At 43.1% G+C, this 16359-nt stretch overlaps 1 protein-coding gene across 2 annotated transcripts; it reads right to left on the minus strand.

The window, feature by feature from the left end:
- Positions 1 to 253: 253 nt before the first annotated feature.
- wls (Wnt ligand secretion mediator) lies at positions 254 to 15195 on the minus strand. 2 transcript variants are annotated; one of them, XM_031855136.1, is made up of 12 exons: positions 14803 to 15195; positions 12412 to 12684; positions 9269 to 9393; positions 8822 to 8983; positions 8526 to 8662; positions 5500 to 5668; positions 5026 to 5123; positions 4771 to 4834; positions 3361 to 3504; positions 3113 to 3196; positions 2783 to 2936; positions 254 to 1226 (listed from the first exon to the last, which is right to left on the minus strand). In XM_031855136.1, the coding sequence occupies exons 1-12, from the start codon at positions 14906 to 14908 to the stop codon at positions 1117 to 1119; spliced, it is 1626 nt and encodes a 541-aa protein (XP_031710996.1). In that variant the 5' UTR covers positions 14909 to 15195; the 3' UTR covers positions 254 to 1116. The 2 variants fall into 2 exon arrangements, with proteins under 2 accessions (XP_031710996.1, XP_031710995.1); XM_031855135.1 differs by having other exon boundaries at positions 2768 to 2936; positions 14803 to 15192.
- Between the last annotated feature and the right edge of the window lie 1164 nt (positions 15196 to 16359).

Raw genomic sequence — 16359 nt, forward strand, 5'->3', positions numbered from 1 at the left:
ACACTAGCTCTCTTTGGCTAGCTTTACTGATGAGAAGCGTGAAGGCAGGTTTGTTGTTGTTCCGCTATGTGCCATGCAGAGGCGCACTTTCCCTACTGTATATGAATACATGTTCATATTCAGGCATACATATTTAAGTGACATTCCTTTTCCTTTGTTGAATTTCTCTTTAAATTACTTGTAATTAAGACTAAAAATAAGCACTTACATAAAACAATCATTCAGAAAAAAAAACAGACAATACACAAGGGTATTAAGTAAATGTTTTTATTTAAATTAGCATAAAAAGCAAAAAACTAAGAAACATGTATAATGGGCTACAGCCAACTTCAAAAACATTGATAGAGCTTGATGCATATATTTCGTGAAGTTGAAAATAAGCACTTTATAAAAAATAGATATCTACATTGTAAAATAATAAACGTACAGTATGCATTTCCAAAAGTGGCTATGTGGTCCGTACATTTCCTCCAAAGATATATATTTATTAAAAAAAAAAAAAAAAAAAAATCACCACTTGAAAGATCGACAGCAGCACTAAACATGATCTACTTTCTATGGAAGAATACGAGTTGGTGACAGTCACGAAGGAATTAGTCAGACAATCAAACAGAGTAGCTAAAATGTATCCACAAAATCTTGCTGCCCAGGTCTTAAATGATTATGTTGAACCACACTGTACTTTAATCACAGGAGTGTGAGGTCTGCCAAACGCAACTTCTGACAACCAAGAAATGGTTCTCTCTCTCTACACTCCAATCTCCTTTATTTTGGTGTCAAAAGCATTGTGCAATATTTACAAACAGACAGTTTACATAAAGTATGAAATGTAAGACAAAAAATGAAATGAACAGGACTGACTGAAGTGTTGATAATATTCAGTCTTTAGAGAAACGATTGGGAACAGGGTGGCACGTAACGAGTCGCACAGCTGAGGGGTTTGGGGCTGGAAGGGGACAGGAACTGTGGGACTGGTAAGTTACATGCTAGCTGGGTTGTTGATGCCGTTTCGTAGCCGGGGGAAGTAAAGAGAAAAGCCCGTTTGATTATTTCTACGAGGGAGGGGATCGTTGGAGCAGTAGGTAGTAGAGGAGGGTCCTGACAACAGTGTGACTTCTACTCCTGGGCCTCTTTGCCAGTCATCTTGTAGATCTCAGTGGGGCCATCAACATGGGTGATGGTAGTAGTCAGCTGGATCTCCTCTCCACTGTTTGCTCCGGTATCTCCTGCACACATATACACGACACATCATCAGCAACAAAAACCACCAGTAGCACGACATGAATACAAAACATTTACCAGCACACATTTTATTTGTTTGGGGTTATCATTGCGCACATTCCCTTCCATCACTGCAGGCTATGACCAAGGTTGCATAACAAGCTGGTTTAGCTGAATTTCATCAACATAAATACTTTCAGCTTGTTTGAAAACAGGAGCAAAACTCAAAGAGCTGATCAAATAAATCAACAGAGACTGTAACTTGGAGAAAGGCGGCCCTCCCATGAGATTGGTTGACGCAATTCAGGGAAAGCTTCCAGAACTTCAAACCCTCTTATCCTCTCCTCACGTCACTGACGTCAGGAGATGGATGGATGGTTTTGATTACTTCCCCGCTCTCCACCCCCCCCTGCCCCTCTGTCTGGAAGGAAGCCTGGTGTCCATTAGAATCACCCTCTCGGGCCAAAGAGACCCTTCTTTCCCCTGGGAATCTGGGTCCTTCTGAATCACCAACCTCCTCTCCTCCAAAAACAAACTTCGGATGAATAGGCAGCTTTACAGCAGAGGACACTTCACTGCATCAGAATTAAGTGAGCTACTGGGACACTAATGACATTTCACCAATAACTTGTGTAACAGGAAGGTACGGAGGACAGAAATGTGTTGTTGTGTAGTGGCAGCGCAGCAATCGCAGGCAGAGTCAGTGCTGCAGGTTTTTAAGGGTTTTTAATGAAACAAACCTCAACCAACACAAAACAACGTAGCTCCTTCCAAAGCTCGATCAGTTAACTCTATAACTAAACTAAACCATCCGGGCCGCTAGCCGACTTACCGGTCTTAATCATCTTCTCCTCTCGTTGGCTCCTCCTTGCTCGGTTTCTCTCCTGGCCTTTTGTTCCCCTCCCTGATGAGGAGATCCGGATCAGGTGTGTCTCCTCCCACACCTGATCTCAATGCTCTCATCAAGGAGAGGGTGGAGCCTTCTGGCAGGAATGTAGCTGCCAGCCACTACCACTACCCTGCCCCTCAGGCCCTTACACTTGAATTACCAGGACATGAGTTAGTCCACTTACTTTAAGGGTTGCTGAACCCTAAGTGTAATAAGTAAATATTTTACAATTATAGCATTGTTCATTACAGATCCAGAGGCATTTTTTATTTTTTATTTTCCAAGATGTCACCCCAAAACTTAAAGTGAAAAAGAACCAACAGGGTTAACCTGCATTGAATTTAACAGAGTGCTGACAGACCTACCTAACCAACACATACAGTATCAAAACATAACGACAAGCTCATGCAAATTACATACGAGAACAAACAACTGTAGAACATTTTTAAAACTATATCCATTATATTATCTAGTATAAATTTAAATATTTGTCTGGCGTATATCTTCAACTTAACTTCTACAATGGCTGGAAATATGAAGTATACTGGATAGACCGATGGATGGATGGATGGAGTACTTCATAAAGCAGCAAAGAGCATTTACGACACACTCCCTCCCTCTTATGCATTTAGAAAGTTAGTGGAAATATTTAGTTACCAGTGATGCACTGACCACTTGACTGCTCGTCTCCGTAACGTTTGTGAGACGGTGCGTAGAGGAACATGATGGCGAACACGTACAGGTTCCACATGCCGTAGATGCCGGTGAAGAAGGCACTGTTCACCTGCACCGTGTAATCTCCCCAGTGCCAGTGGCCCTCATTCACCTAGACACAGACAAAAGACAAACGCATCATGTTTGTGTCAGTCTTTCAAGGGCGGAGTCTTGTATGTTTTGGCACAGTAGCAAAATAGCTTCTATGGTCACTGTGAGATTGTAAAAAAAATATCACCTAAATAGTCCTGTTGGTGGCATTATGACTGATTTCATTGTGGCACTCACCTGACTGATGATGAAGAAGATGACAGTCATGGCAGCACAGGTCAAAGTGACCAGCATGAGGAACTTGAACCTGAAAATCAGACCCTGAAGGGCAATAAAGGGGATAAGTACCAAAACAGTTATTAAATATACTCTGTGTAGAAGAGAAGTCCTTTTGTACTGTCATGACCACACTGTTCTTTGTTTAATTAGTTTTTTTATTGCTGATTACCATTAGAAATGCAAAGAAATGAGAGCAGAAAACACACCTCATAGTGCAGCCGTCGGGCCTTGGACATGGCGGGCAGGGACGTCCTCTTACCGCTGATGTTGCGGAAGACTTGAAAAACCATGAAGCAGAGGAAGAGGAAGTAGAGACAGGCACAGATCCCTGCCACAATTATGAATGCCATCTGAGGAAACACTAGTCAAGGAAATATAAAAATAACAGCCTCCTTATTAAGAGTGATGGTGCATACTGTAGATACTGTATATGGAAGATATATAAATATAAATACAGACTCATTGTCAATCAAGTACTTTGTGTACTGGTATGCAGGTTTGGCCTTGTAAGCTCCTCAATGTGACGTCGCATATATATATTACAGACTGATAACCGTCTTCAAACCACAGAGAGTCAGGAGCACTACGCTGATCTTTCCTTTGGATGCGACTCGAAAGGAAGAAAAAAGGAAGAAGAGATGAGAGCTTGGCATCTGTCTTTGAAGAGATGTGCTGATGAATCTTTCATCGCTCTGCTCAGAAAGCAAAGCAAACAAACGGATACGCGCACACAAACACATCGTTTCAATACCCCATGCAATGCTTTCACATATGGCGTTACTGAATTATTTCTCATGTTATTGGTCTAGAGCAGAGATCTTCAACAGGGGGTCCGCAGCCCCTAGGGGGTCCGCGAAATGTTTCGGTTGATTAGACAATTTAAAAAACATGAATATGTCCATTATTTTAATAGTTCAGTATTGTATGAAAGATAACTGGTATCTTTATGCATGGCAGTGGCACTAATCACTCATTTTTCATTTCCACATTTATGTTTAAAATGAAAACATCAATTTGAATAGCTTGTATGCCTGATTATCATGCAATTGACAGACAATGTTAATATTGGCATTGGTATCAGCTGACAAGGTATGTTTATAAATGGCAGTGGCACGGCCTCCCTACTCACTGTACCTTGCACATGTTTAAAATAAAAACATGAATATATGAACCTGTGTATTATTTGAATAGCTTAGTATTGAATGCACAATAACAAGGTATGTTTATACACGGTACTAGGCCCATTTAATATAAAGTTACATGCTATTTTATACAATATATATAGTCAGGGGTCCCTGCTCCATCTCTCTATCAGTTTGGGGGTCCTTGGCCTGAAAAACGTTGAAGATCCCTGGTTTAGAGATCAGTTTCCAGTTCATGCTTAATAAGTCAACTAGAAGAATGTATCGTACATACGCTACAAGAACCAGAGGCAGGGCAGCTAGTCATGGTAACTTAGCACAGTATTGGTAAAGACATGCAAAAAGAGCTTGAACTAAGATTAAATTGAAAAACATGATTTGGCCACGTCCACTCTTGACGGTTTCAGACGAGCCGTTTTTGCAGGAGAGTGCTTTTATTCTCATGCTGTTGTCAAACAATTAAAAAAAGGATACAGCAAGCTCAGTTCCTACATCAGACGCCCAGATGCTGTAGAAGGGGTTGGTCAGCTGGACCCCTCTGGTGACAAAAAAAAACAAAAACACATTCATGCGTTACCTTGATGCGTCACAAGATTTACAAAAAGCATACTAAAAAATACGACAGATTCACAAGATTCATTATAATAATGTGTTGCACACCGATAGTTACCACTCTTGTATAATACGTCTCTTGTTCTAAATAGTGACGGAAATAAAACCTGGCCTCACCTCTCGCACATGTCAAAGATAAACAGGCAGAAGGAGCCAAACACGATGGGTCCGACCTGCTTCCAGTAGATGGAGAAACGGTTCCTCGCCGTCTGGTCCTGAGAGAAAAGAGCAAAACACGTGTAAAGGTGGGATACACTGTATTCATAGATCCTTGGTGATCAAGGTCACACTGAAGATAACATTCATGTAGCCATATTAAGCACGTTTAATGTTTTATGGGACCTGATGAGAATGAGTGCACCAGTGTTGATGACACAGATGCATCCTGTAAAACCTTAGAGCAACCGATTTAATATACAAAAGAACTTCACATTGTTAAGTATCAATTAAATGTCATTAAAAACTATGACGCCTTGCTTGTTGTGATAACAGCATCAGCTCAACAGCTGTGGAGATGCTCCCTGCAGAAGGCCCCTGAGGGCTAAAAGAAGGTAAACAAAAGCAGCTAAATACAAAGAATATGTGCGGTACCATGAGGTGCTCCCCGCAGAAGATGATCCAGAAAGAGAGCAGCATGGAGTAGAAGATGCCCTGCCTGATGTCCCCGAAAAGCAGCATCCAGGTCCAGTTGAAGCCAACAGAGAACCACTCCACTGGTATGTTGATGAATGTCATCGAGATACCCAGAGCAAGGATTACCCTGAGGGAGCAAAAAACATCAATGCCAACAGACGAGGGCAGAAGGATTACACATTTCTGAAGGAATTTGTAGCATCATGAAGGTTCAAAGCGTGTTTAAATATGTCTACTGATAATTGTTGATTTTAAGTGAATATCAGTGTTTTTCCTGTATAATTAGCAGCCATGCTGCAGTGTTCATGAATGATTAAAAGGATGAGAGTAAACAAGCTACAAACTCTAAGGAAACTTCTTTGCTATAAGAAAAACATTTTTTAGAAGTGTTGGCAGATACAATTTAGAGTCATTTTCATTGGCTTTACACTTGAATCTGGACTCCATCTTTTACACTGACACAATCAATGTTTTGGAGCAAGGCTACATCTGCTGAAGCAGGCTCATTTGATCAGAGGACATTATTGATTAGATTATCCATTCAGCCACAAGCACAGTGTGTCCCCACTGACCTATCCAAGTCTACACAATTTACTACCTTTCCAAAGAGACGCATTATTACAGCCAACCTCCCTCAACATTTGAAATCCAAACATTTAGAGATGATCAAATGAGGGTGAATGAATCTGGAATAATCGGTGTACAGACAGACAGAATAGAGCTCGTCTTCCAAGCGTCTGCAGCAGGTCCCTGCATGCCGGCAGTAGACGAAAGGGGGATCGTAAATAGATTCTTAAAGAGGGCAAAACAGAGCTTCAGCGTGTGTGTGTGTGTGTGTGTGTGTGATGGGGGTTTTCATGTGACCTCATGAAAACACGTGGTAACAAAAGTTTTTTGGAAATGCTGTGAGTACTAGAAGAAATGTAACACCGGTTCTAAGCGATTGCACTCCAGCCGGGCGTCAGCTTACTCTACAGAGTGAACAGAGTGAAACCACATTGGACTGGTATGCAGGGAATGTGTCCTGAGCCCCACCAATCATCCATCGGTGTGACTGTGTGTGAATGAAGACAAAGGGCGTGGTCTGAAAATCGGTCAAGTTAAAGGGGAACACCAGCTAAATGAAGAATTCCAATACGATGTTTCCACAAAGACAAAAGTCTCAGACGTGCGACGTCAAGTATGAAGTCTGGAGCCGCTCCATGAACAATGCAAATTGCTGTACTATTTCTGGTAAAATATTACATTACGCGAACACTGAACACAGCACCATAAATATCCCACAATGCAACATGGTTGTGACAACATTCACAACAGACAGCTCTGTAAGGTCAATGATGCTTCAATCAAAGTGTAAGTATAACGTTACACTTTGTTTGGCGTAATATATACTTTTTAAATGAGTTCAGACTTTAGGATTCACACAAATCCTCGTTTGGTCACAGATTACCGAATAGTTATGAGTCTCTGGCAAGGAGGCTCTCAGGAAGTGATGACTACAGTTAAGTGTGTCCGAAAATATACACAGTACTGCTTAGTCACACAAAAGTATGTTGAAGGATAGTACACATATTGTTTATATAGTGATGAGCTTCATTCTATTCTATTGCTTCCAGCTCTGAAACAGAAAATGTACCCATCTAGCACATTTCTCCCAATTCATTTTCTATGGAGCAGTTCCAGACCGTATACTTGATAACATACAAATTTGACTTTTAGTGCTCCGGGTTTTGGATTTGGGAGCAAGCTGTTCATGTTTACGAATACTTGCGTCTTGGATCATATGAATAACATGTATGAATTTTGAAAATGGGCGTAGTTCCCCTTTAATATGGAGGACTTAAACAGACATTTTAAAATTGCGTCTGCGTTCCAGCCGGGTGAGCCAGTTCCTGGGCCCTGCTATTGTGCATGCTACCTCACTGACACATTTAGTTGAACAGAGCCATCATAAATGTTATTAATGTGCTTTTCCTGCTGTGTTGTCACAATGGCTGATGTATATGAAGAGGATGGATGTTTAAGTAACAACAGAGAGAAACTAGACGGTGTTAGACCTCTCGCATCTGTCCTGTGAGCTTCGAGGACAGTCTGACTCTGAGGTGTACCATTGTGACACCTCTGTGGACTAGCATGACAGAAGACTCTGGTACAGCTTTTATGGCATGAAAAAATCATCCGGTGTCCACAAATAGGATACGGGTCGCACTTTCTGAGAGCCTGCCGGTCATTTGGGAATAAGAGCCCTGAGCTGGCAAATACAGAGGGAAGGAGAGAGAGAGATGTTAACTGTGTGTGTGTGTGTGTGTGTGTGTGTGTGTGTGTGTGTGTGTCTCTCAGTGAGCTGGTGTGTATGTGCTGAATGTGAGTATGCAGCATGTGTCAGTTGAATGCTAGCTTGCAGATTTTCTAACGCGTTTCACTCTTCGCCAGCCACTTCCTGTGGCGCAGACCGCCACTCTTACTGATCCGTCTTCCCAGCACGGCGGGGGGGTTAGACAAACACTGGGCTGTGAGCATAGCTTCAGCTCTACACAGCATGGTATTTAAACTATCCGCTCCAGGCAAACTACCTGGATTTACTGCTCTAACCTTGATGGGGTTTGGTCAAGGAATGAACACAAATATCCCTGCTTGTTCAGTTTTAGTGCGAGTGACATAGTTTTGGAGACATTGGTGTCTCCAAAACTACGATGTCTGCTTTGTCTTGAATAATGGAACTAGATGCTCTCTGCTTGTGGTATTAAAGAGCCCAAAAATTAATTTGGGACCATGAACTTAGTTCAAAACTCCAAATTGTAAACTATGAACGTGAACTAGTTCATTTGAATCTGTGTGAACTGAACTTCGAGCTCGCTCTTGAGAAGCGTGAACTAGCACAACACTGCTCACTTTGTTTCAGCTGCAATTCTCTCACAAGAATAAATGTTGTGCCAACAATACAAAAAGGTGAACAAAGAATAGCACCGAGGGAGCCGCCTTACTTCTCCAGCAGCACAGGAGGTCTCCTCATGAGGGTGATCCGCCTCCAGTACCAGATCATGATGATGAGGATGCTCAGCGTGAGGAATGTCTTCATGGCAAACCAAACTTTAGTGAAGCCTCCATTCTGGTGGATGCTCTGGAATGAGAAATAACCAGGGTAAACCATCTGTGCTGTTTATGTTCATCTATTGGCTAACAAGAGCTGACACCATCTCACTCAATGGCCAATGTCATAGTTGAAAAAGGGACCCTGGACTGGGTTAAAACACAAGGTCCCAATCAAACGGCAACTTACAACCAAATTAATGTCTTTGATTTCTCCGATCCCCACGTTGACCTTCTTCCGCTCGTTGACAGGCAGGCGAATGTTGAGAAGATAGTACTTGTGGGACACGCTGCCCAACTCCATGAAAGGAAGCGGGTCACAGTCGTAGTAATGTCCCTCGTTCTCAAAGGTCTGGAAAACACAGAGCGACACACCATATCTGGTTTAAAACACACACACGTCTAAAGATAACAGATGGTGCTGTAAAGCCGTCTCAACAAGGTGTCTGAGAGTTGAGACACAGACCACAATCAGCTGGAAGAACAGGCTTATTTGATTTATCATCTGCAATAGAATCTGTGGAAGCTGATAATCAACATGGGTAATACTACGGTTTCAATACACAATACATGTCTGGAATAAGTCATTTATGGTACTCTAACGACGCATCGTGGTGAGGCAGAGTGAGTTCCACACCTTGGCAGTAGTGAGTTTGCAGGAGAGCTTCCTCTGTTCAAAAGAGTGAGCCATCTCTGTCCAGTCACTGACTGTGTCGTCCCTGTAGGCCAGGCCCACATCAATGGTGGCTATCGCTCCATCCTCTGGGGAAAAATTACAGCAATTCACTGTCAGATCAGTATATTTAGTAGACATTTAAAAAGAGTTTGGTATGCAAGCGTGTCAATAAACACCCTCAGGTCAAAATCATTACATCCAAAAAATAACCGTTTGCAGAAGAAATGTGTGTCTTACAAAATGTAAGAATGCACAGAATAATGCCTTAATTCCAGAGCACGGTTCGGCCCAACTGTACACAACTCACTTTTGGTTCCAGATGCTGCAGTGGAATTTTGTTTTCCACTGCAGATAATACCCGGTCAATGATGGCGGGACTCTTGCTGACCGTCATGAAACACATAAAACTGCCGCGATATCATCTTCAACGCAACACGAGTTGCTCCATCCAGCTCTGGGTGGATCATTACGGTAGAAGATATTCACTGTCGTCTGTATTTCGGGGCTTATTATACTTCCTCCCTGCACAACTCTGCTGACTGTTATTATCCCAGTGACGGGCTCAAATTAAGCCCCGATGACAGACAGCCACGGCCTTTTGAACTGTGACACCAGCAAAGTGACAACACTGCATTGACATGGAGATTTCCCCCACTACAGCCTGAAAAGGTACTGTTCATTTCCAAGTACCATGCTAGCGTTGCACATGCTAATACCGGAGCGGAGCAGTGTAGAGAAGAGGATGATGATCATTTTATTCATTTAAAATCACGGCTGCTGTTGTAATGTGATGTGATGATTTAAGAAGGCTGTATTTTCAAATAGACTGGTTTTGGTTGGTATGTTGTAAAATAAACCTGTTTATACAAGGTTAGATCATGCGAGTGTTAATATGTGGTCCCGTCACCTAGGAGGAGTCTGAATAGGTGAGATTAAAAAGGATTATTTCTCAGTTAACATATTCAGTGACTCAGTCGGCTCTCCACGGTGGCCCAAATCTAGGTTACTTCCTACTTGATACAATCTCCAACAAGACCTTGAGCTGGCCTCCAACAGCCCAGCCCAGTGAATCCAACAAAAAACATCTAAAGCCAAGCCATTAAACCTGCATCTTTAGATCACATTACAAAGCCAAGTGTTCTCTCCTCCAGCCCTCCAGAGCGCCTCTTGTGCCGTTATGAAACAAGCTGGAATGAAGAGAAAGAAACTCAGTGGCCTGGGCTTTGAGAGAAAAAAAAAAAAAAGTAGAGGAAGGGGGAGAGGGAACCAGATGAGAACTGGCAGCCGACTGTCTCTGTAATGCCCTCCACTCTGCCATTGGTGGAGACAGACGCCCTCGAATGTCAGCTCGCTTCACGCATACATTCCACTCCGGTCCAGCGGCCATTGCCACGGAAACTAAGCCTCCTCAACAGCTGTGTTATTGCTGGACCCGGGCCAAGAGGGCACTCGGTGCTGGGGTGGAGTGGGGCAGGTGGGTGGAGTGGTTCGTAAGGGGCGACCCTCTTCTCTGAGACTCGCATTGTTACACAGATAAGGTAGTCGAGGAAGAGATGGCCTTGTGTTCATGGTCGTACGGCTGCAGAACATAATCTGCACACCTTGGCCACAGAGAAGGTTCTGCCGACGCCAATTTACTAATTATTGAAGACCTGGCTCCGTTGTTTTCAGGGTTTATTAGAATTAATAAACATGGAGTCTAGTATACCAGTGATCAGGGCAAAGGTTATATTTGCAACCTTTTTTCCCCAGCTGATCCGCTCCATGACTCCAGACCGTGATACGATCTGAACCATGAGTTTTGTGACCCGTTGCACCCCCATTATACAGCCGCTTAGAGGCTGAAGTATGCTTGAAACAGGCTAGTGTTTACGTTTTAGCAGCTTCTCCTTTCTAGCACACCTCGTCTCGGGAGGAAAAAGGGTTTAAAAAAAACCCGCACTGGGAATCCCACAGCTGCAGCAATAGCTGGTTTCTACTACAGGCAGCCTCTACAGGGCTCAGCTCCCTCTACATCCACTTGTTCTCACACCTCGTGTAGCTCAGAAAGATCTAAATGAGTCTGTGGCGTCTGGCAGAAAGACCTGTCTGTTGTCCAGGCTGACTCACTGACTCCTCCGTCTGTCTGCCAGGCAGTAAAGAACCCACAACCACTGCACACATTTCCGCTGAGGCCAAGAATGTGAGCAAGCAAACGATGCTGATGACTAGGCCGCCGTTGTAACAGTAACTGTTTAGACAAGCCAGACCAGAAAGGCCGGGTCACATAAAAGTACAGCACATACTTAAAACTTTTTGTTCTCTGCATGGACTGCAATTACATCTTTCACCTTTCTGTTAATTACAAATTGGTCTACGGTGGATGTATCAACGATTACAGGCATTCATCAGTGAACCCATGTAATTGCTCAGAGGGACACAACAAGAAACAGGTCCAGATTACCTCTCTCCTCTCCCTTTATACCCATCTCAAGGGTTTCTGACAAGCCCATCTACGAACCCCCCCCGAGGGTCTTTAGAGAACAAACAGCAGGGCATCCATCATTGTTTGCTGCCTTCCAGTGTAACAGAAATCCAATCTACTGAAAAACACACATTTCTGGGGGTTCCTCAAGCATTCGACGTGACGGACTGAAAAAGAGCACAAGGCCACATCCTAGCACGACATCCTGCAGGGAAGGTAATGTGAGAAACAACTACGAGTACTACCGGTAAAGTTAAAATGACTTGAATTTATGATGCAAGGGATTAGAACCGACAATAGATGTGAACATTTCGTAGGCAAGCTTGGTCACAAATATTGTAATCCAGATTGTGAAACTTAGAAAAAAATGAAAAGTTAAATATTGACACGACGAGGGAAAAAAAACTGTCCACTACCCAAACTTTAAATACATTTACCTAAACGGTTTTTGGCTCTTTTAAGATTCTCTTAACACCAAGTCACACATAACAAGTCACGTGTAAGATAGCACAGCCTCTTACACGTGCCCCATTAAGTTAGACTTTCTTCCTTCTCCCACATCTTGAAATCCACGTCCTGGGGGAGAAACATGAGCAGTGTTGTCCTCGGCTTTTTTAATTAAGAAAGCCTTGGTTCTCACCTATTTGGTTGTCCATCTTAAATGCGATGTCAAACTGCAGGATGACCAGCATGAACTGGAACCAGGGGCTCATCTCATTTTCGGGCAGAGGAATGTGGACCGCAAACACAATGTTGTTGGCCTCAATCTTCTTGGCCATGGCTTCATCAAAGTTCCGGATCTTGTCGCATTGGTTCGGACCCCAAGGCATGAACCATTTTGATTCCTGCCGATACTTGGTTGTGTCCACACACTTGGTGGCCATGTACTGAATCGGTGTGGTGGTGCCGGGAGCTGGTGAGACAAACACAAAGTGGGAGAGTTGTTAAGTCTGGGTGTCATATTGAAATACTGCAGCAAAGTGCTCCAGGGTCCTGCCGAGCCAAATCTCTCCTCTAATGAATCACAAAAAGTTTGAGTAAAAATCAATAAATAACAAGAGCACAAGGTTTGAGCCAAATCTAGTCCAAACACTTTGGCAATTACTTTTAACACCGTTTAGAAAATGCCTGGAGGCGAGGCTCTGTTGCTCTCTGAAGTGATCGAGAGGGCGATATTCCCGAAAGCTCTCAGACACCGATTACGCATTGAGATTCATGAGTTTGACAAGCCGGGGGTTTGTAGTCGCTACACAGGATTTTAGTAGCGCCTGTGAAAAAGATCCGTCATTATCATGCAGAGACAAAAGAAATGTAGTCTCCTGTGAAACCTGGAGGCCTGATGTGAACGACATACGAGAGGTTTGATAGTCAAAAAGGTGCAAGTAAGTAAAGTTTATACTCTACAGATCATGGAGCGGAAATTATGTAAAACAACCAGCATGTCCATTGAGCCTGTTTGACTGTGGGCTGGGATTTTATCTATCTATCTATCTATCTATCTATCTATCTATCTATCTATCTATCTATCTATCTATCTATCTATTAGATGGATAGATATATCCATCTATCTAAACGGTTAACACACCCTTCGACTAACATACACTCGTAAAACTCAACCAAGGCCATCTTCAAGGAACCTTCGTCTGTACAAGCGTGTTCACAGCTGTGTAAAAAAATAGAGTAAAAAGCACACATAGCAACAAAGAAGACACACCGAACTGGATTAAACCCAGTTATCCGTCTCGCAGCCCTTGCCGTTTAATTATCTAGAGACCCCTGCAAGTTCAGCAGCCCACCGGCTCCTCTAGTCTCCATCAAAGTGTGTCCAGAATAAAGGCCGTCCCCTCAGCCTGCTGACCCCATGCCGTGTTGCCGGGATTGTCGGGAAACAAGGGGAGAAAAAAAAAAAACCCTTTCTACTCAATTACCCCCGCCACCAAGCAAACACAAAGGAATCTGGCTTCATTAAAACCATCTCAGGCCGGAACGGACCAAACAAGCTAATTTATCACCAGCTATGTAGTGAGTGAGACACGGACTGCAGGGACACGGAGACAGACCGACTGGTGTTTGGGGGCTGTTTTCCACATTCAGCCCAAAAAAAAAAGCATCTTTCACAAAGACTCATTTTCTATCGTGTGTGTGTGTGTGTGTGTGTGTGTGTAGCTGTTGTGCATGTGTTGAGTGGGTGGGTGGATTTGAAGAAACTTGACAGCAACTCCAATACAGTCCTTAAGGCAAAAACACAACTTTGACAGCTGTGTGCACTTGTGTGTGTTTTTTGTGCACCACCATCTGTGTCTCATGCAAAGGCAACCAGGGGGAAGAGCAGGAAACATGAATGTTCTGCCTGCAGAGCAACGGGGATTTGGGGAGAAGGAGAAGACTTCACACAGGAGGGGCAAAGAGGAAGGAAAGGTAGAGATGCTGCCTGGGGGCCCCACACAGCAGACAGTATATATATATATATATATATATATATATATGGTGGGGGGGAGGAGGAAGAGGTGGGGGGCGGGGAGGAAGAGGGGGAGGTGAGAAGAGGGAGAGTCGAGTTTGTATCAAAGAAGTGAAAAACACAAAAAAAAGGTTGGCTGTATTTCAGAGCATTCCTGTGTAGAAAATCATAAAAAGGTATTCACAGACAAGGTATCCTGCGTTGATGTTAGGTTAAAGACACGAAGCCAACGGTCGAGGCATGCGGGCAGCAAACACCTTGATACAAAGCAGTGATTTAACTGAGGTGCACTTCGGCAGCTTTGGTGTCAAACTACCGCATTGTTTGAAGCACGACTCGGTCAAACACGGCCGACGTTAAAAGTTAGCGCTGACCATGTCTTCTGTCCTTTAAAAAACGTTGATTAACGCTGGTATGGAGACATGTAACGAACAGCTCAACTTCTAACTTTTGTGCTTTTACCGTTTACAGAGGTTAACGTTCGCATTTCAACAGGCACGCGCGCGCACACAGACAAACGTTAGCTTTTAAAAAACGATGAAATTGAAGAGATTAAACGGGGTAAAAACTTACCCATTAAACCGCCGACCACGAAGGCGACCGCCTGAAACAAAAGCAGAATAACTCCCATTATCACCAACTTTTTGGTGCTCATATTTTCAATAATAGCCCCCGCCATCGCGAAAGAAAGGTTGAAGCAAAAACGATCACACCGAGCGAGAAACAAAGAATATTGTGGTGGAAAGGGGACGAAAACGTTGCATCCACGTCCAGTAGGAAGGTCTAAGCTGGGCCCCCGCTCTGCTCCTGCCTTTCAACTTCGAAGGAGGAGGAAAAAAAAAAATAAAAAAAACAGGAATCACATGACCGTATAGCACTGAGCTTTATGCCCGAACAGCCAACACCAGACCCGGGAAAGATTTATGGAGCGCCGGCGCATTGCTGTAGAGGCTGGTAATGCAGGTTACCGTGTCATTGAATGCCTGTAGTAGCGCCTCTGTTGTGCGTTACAGTCTACAGGGCTATTTAAAGGAGGGTTTAAGAGGTCCCTTCTCATGTTTAGTGTCAACACATTGTCCTTTAAAAATATATTCTTGATGGGACAATATTTGACGTTTCCATCTGATAAATAAGATTTAAAAAAAACATACATTATAATATTCTGCAGTTTGGGTTTGAAGTAATAAACATGTAAAAGTCTTGTTTTTGATTCAGTTCCCACTGGAAACAACACATCTACCTAAAAATGTCTTCTGAGCTGATCTTATTTTTCCTTACACATGTGAATAAAATCTACCATATGATGGAGTTGTCAAAACAAAAACATATAAATAGAATAGGAGTTTAATGGACATTCCCGTTCAAATCAACATAGCAGGACGGTCAGAGCGGTATCGGCAGACATTTTTATGTGTACTGTTGCCATTGCGACATTGACATTGACTTGTTTGAACTAAACCGTCCTGGAGTAGTAACGATAAGGAACAAAGAGAGCCAGAGTAAATTAATAAAATTGAACATCTTAATGCCACATCCACACACCCTTGTCACAGCGTAGGCACATTGCTATCGCTAGATGAACGACAACTTTGTTCGGCTCATTTGCTGCACCCAGAGTAGCATTAAAGCATGGTGGAATTAACACGCTAACTAGCTGAAAGTTGGTTAGTTAGCTAGCTTGCCAATTCCACCATGCTTTAATGCTACACTGGTTACACTGGTGGGCAGCACTGGGTCTAACGGTCCCTTCGCCACTCCTCCCACCAAGAACAAGCTACATAGCTAACTAGCCAGCCATCTGCTTCCCCGAAGCTGCATCTTCTTGCTTTACAACACTTTGCAGCCCCACTGGCGTGTGTTGTTTTTGGGTTCCTCCACAAGGTCCGTTTAGTAACTGTTCTGGAGCTTCTTTTTTTTCATTCACTCATAGTTAAGGGGCTTTCCACTGAGTTTGTATTTTGTGTATCCTGCAAATCACAGAATGCTTAATGTCTCAATTCACAGTATCGTGGCAGGATTATATAAATGTACATGTAATGCTCGCTGCCGTTTCTTCTCTAAGAAAGCTGCATCTGTGCAATTTACAATAAAATATGATGAACAAACAAATGAATATAGTATGTTCAAAAC

This window comes from Anarrhichthys ocellatus, unplaced genomic scaffold, assembly GCF_004355925.1.
Source record: "Anarrhichthys ocellatus isolate YVR2014 unplaced genomic scaffold, GSC_Weel_1.0 scaffold15, whole genome shotgun sequence".
Taxonomy (NCBI): Eukaryota; Metazoa; Chordata; class Actinopteri; order Perciformes; family Anarhichadidae; genus Anarrhichthys; species Anarrhichthys ocellatus.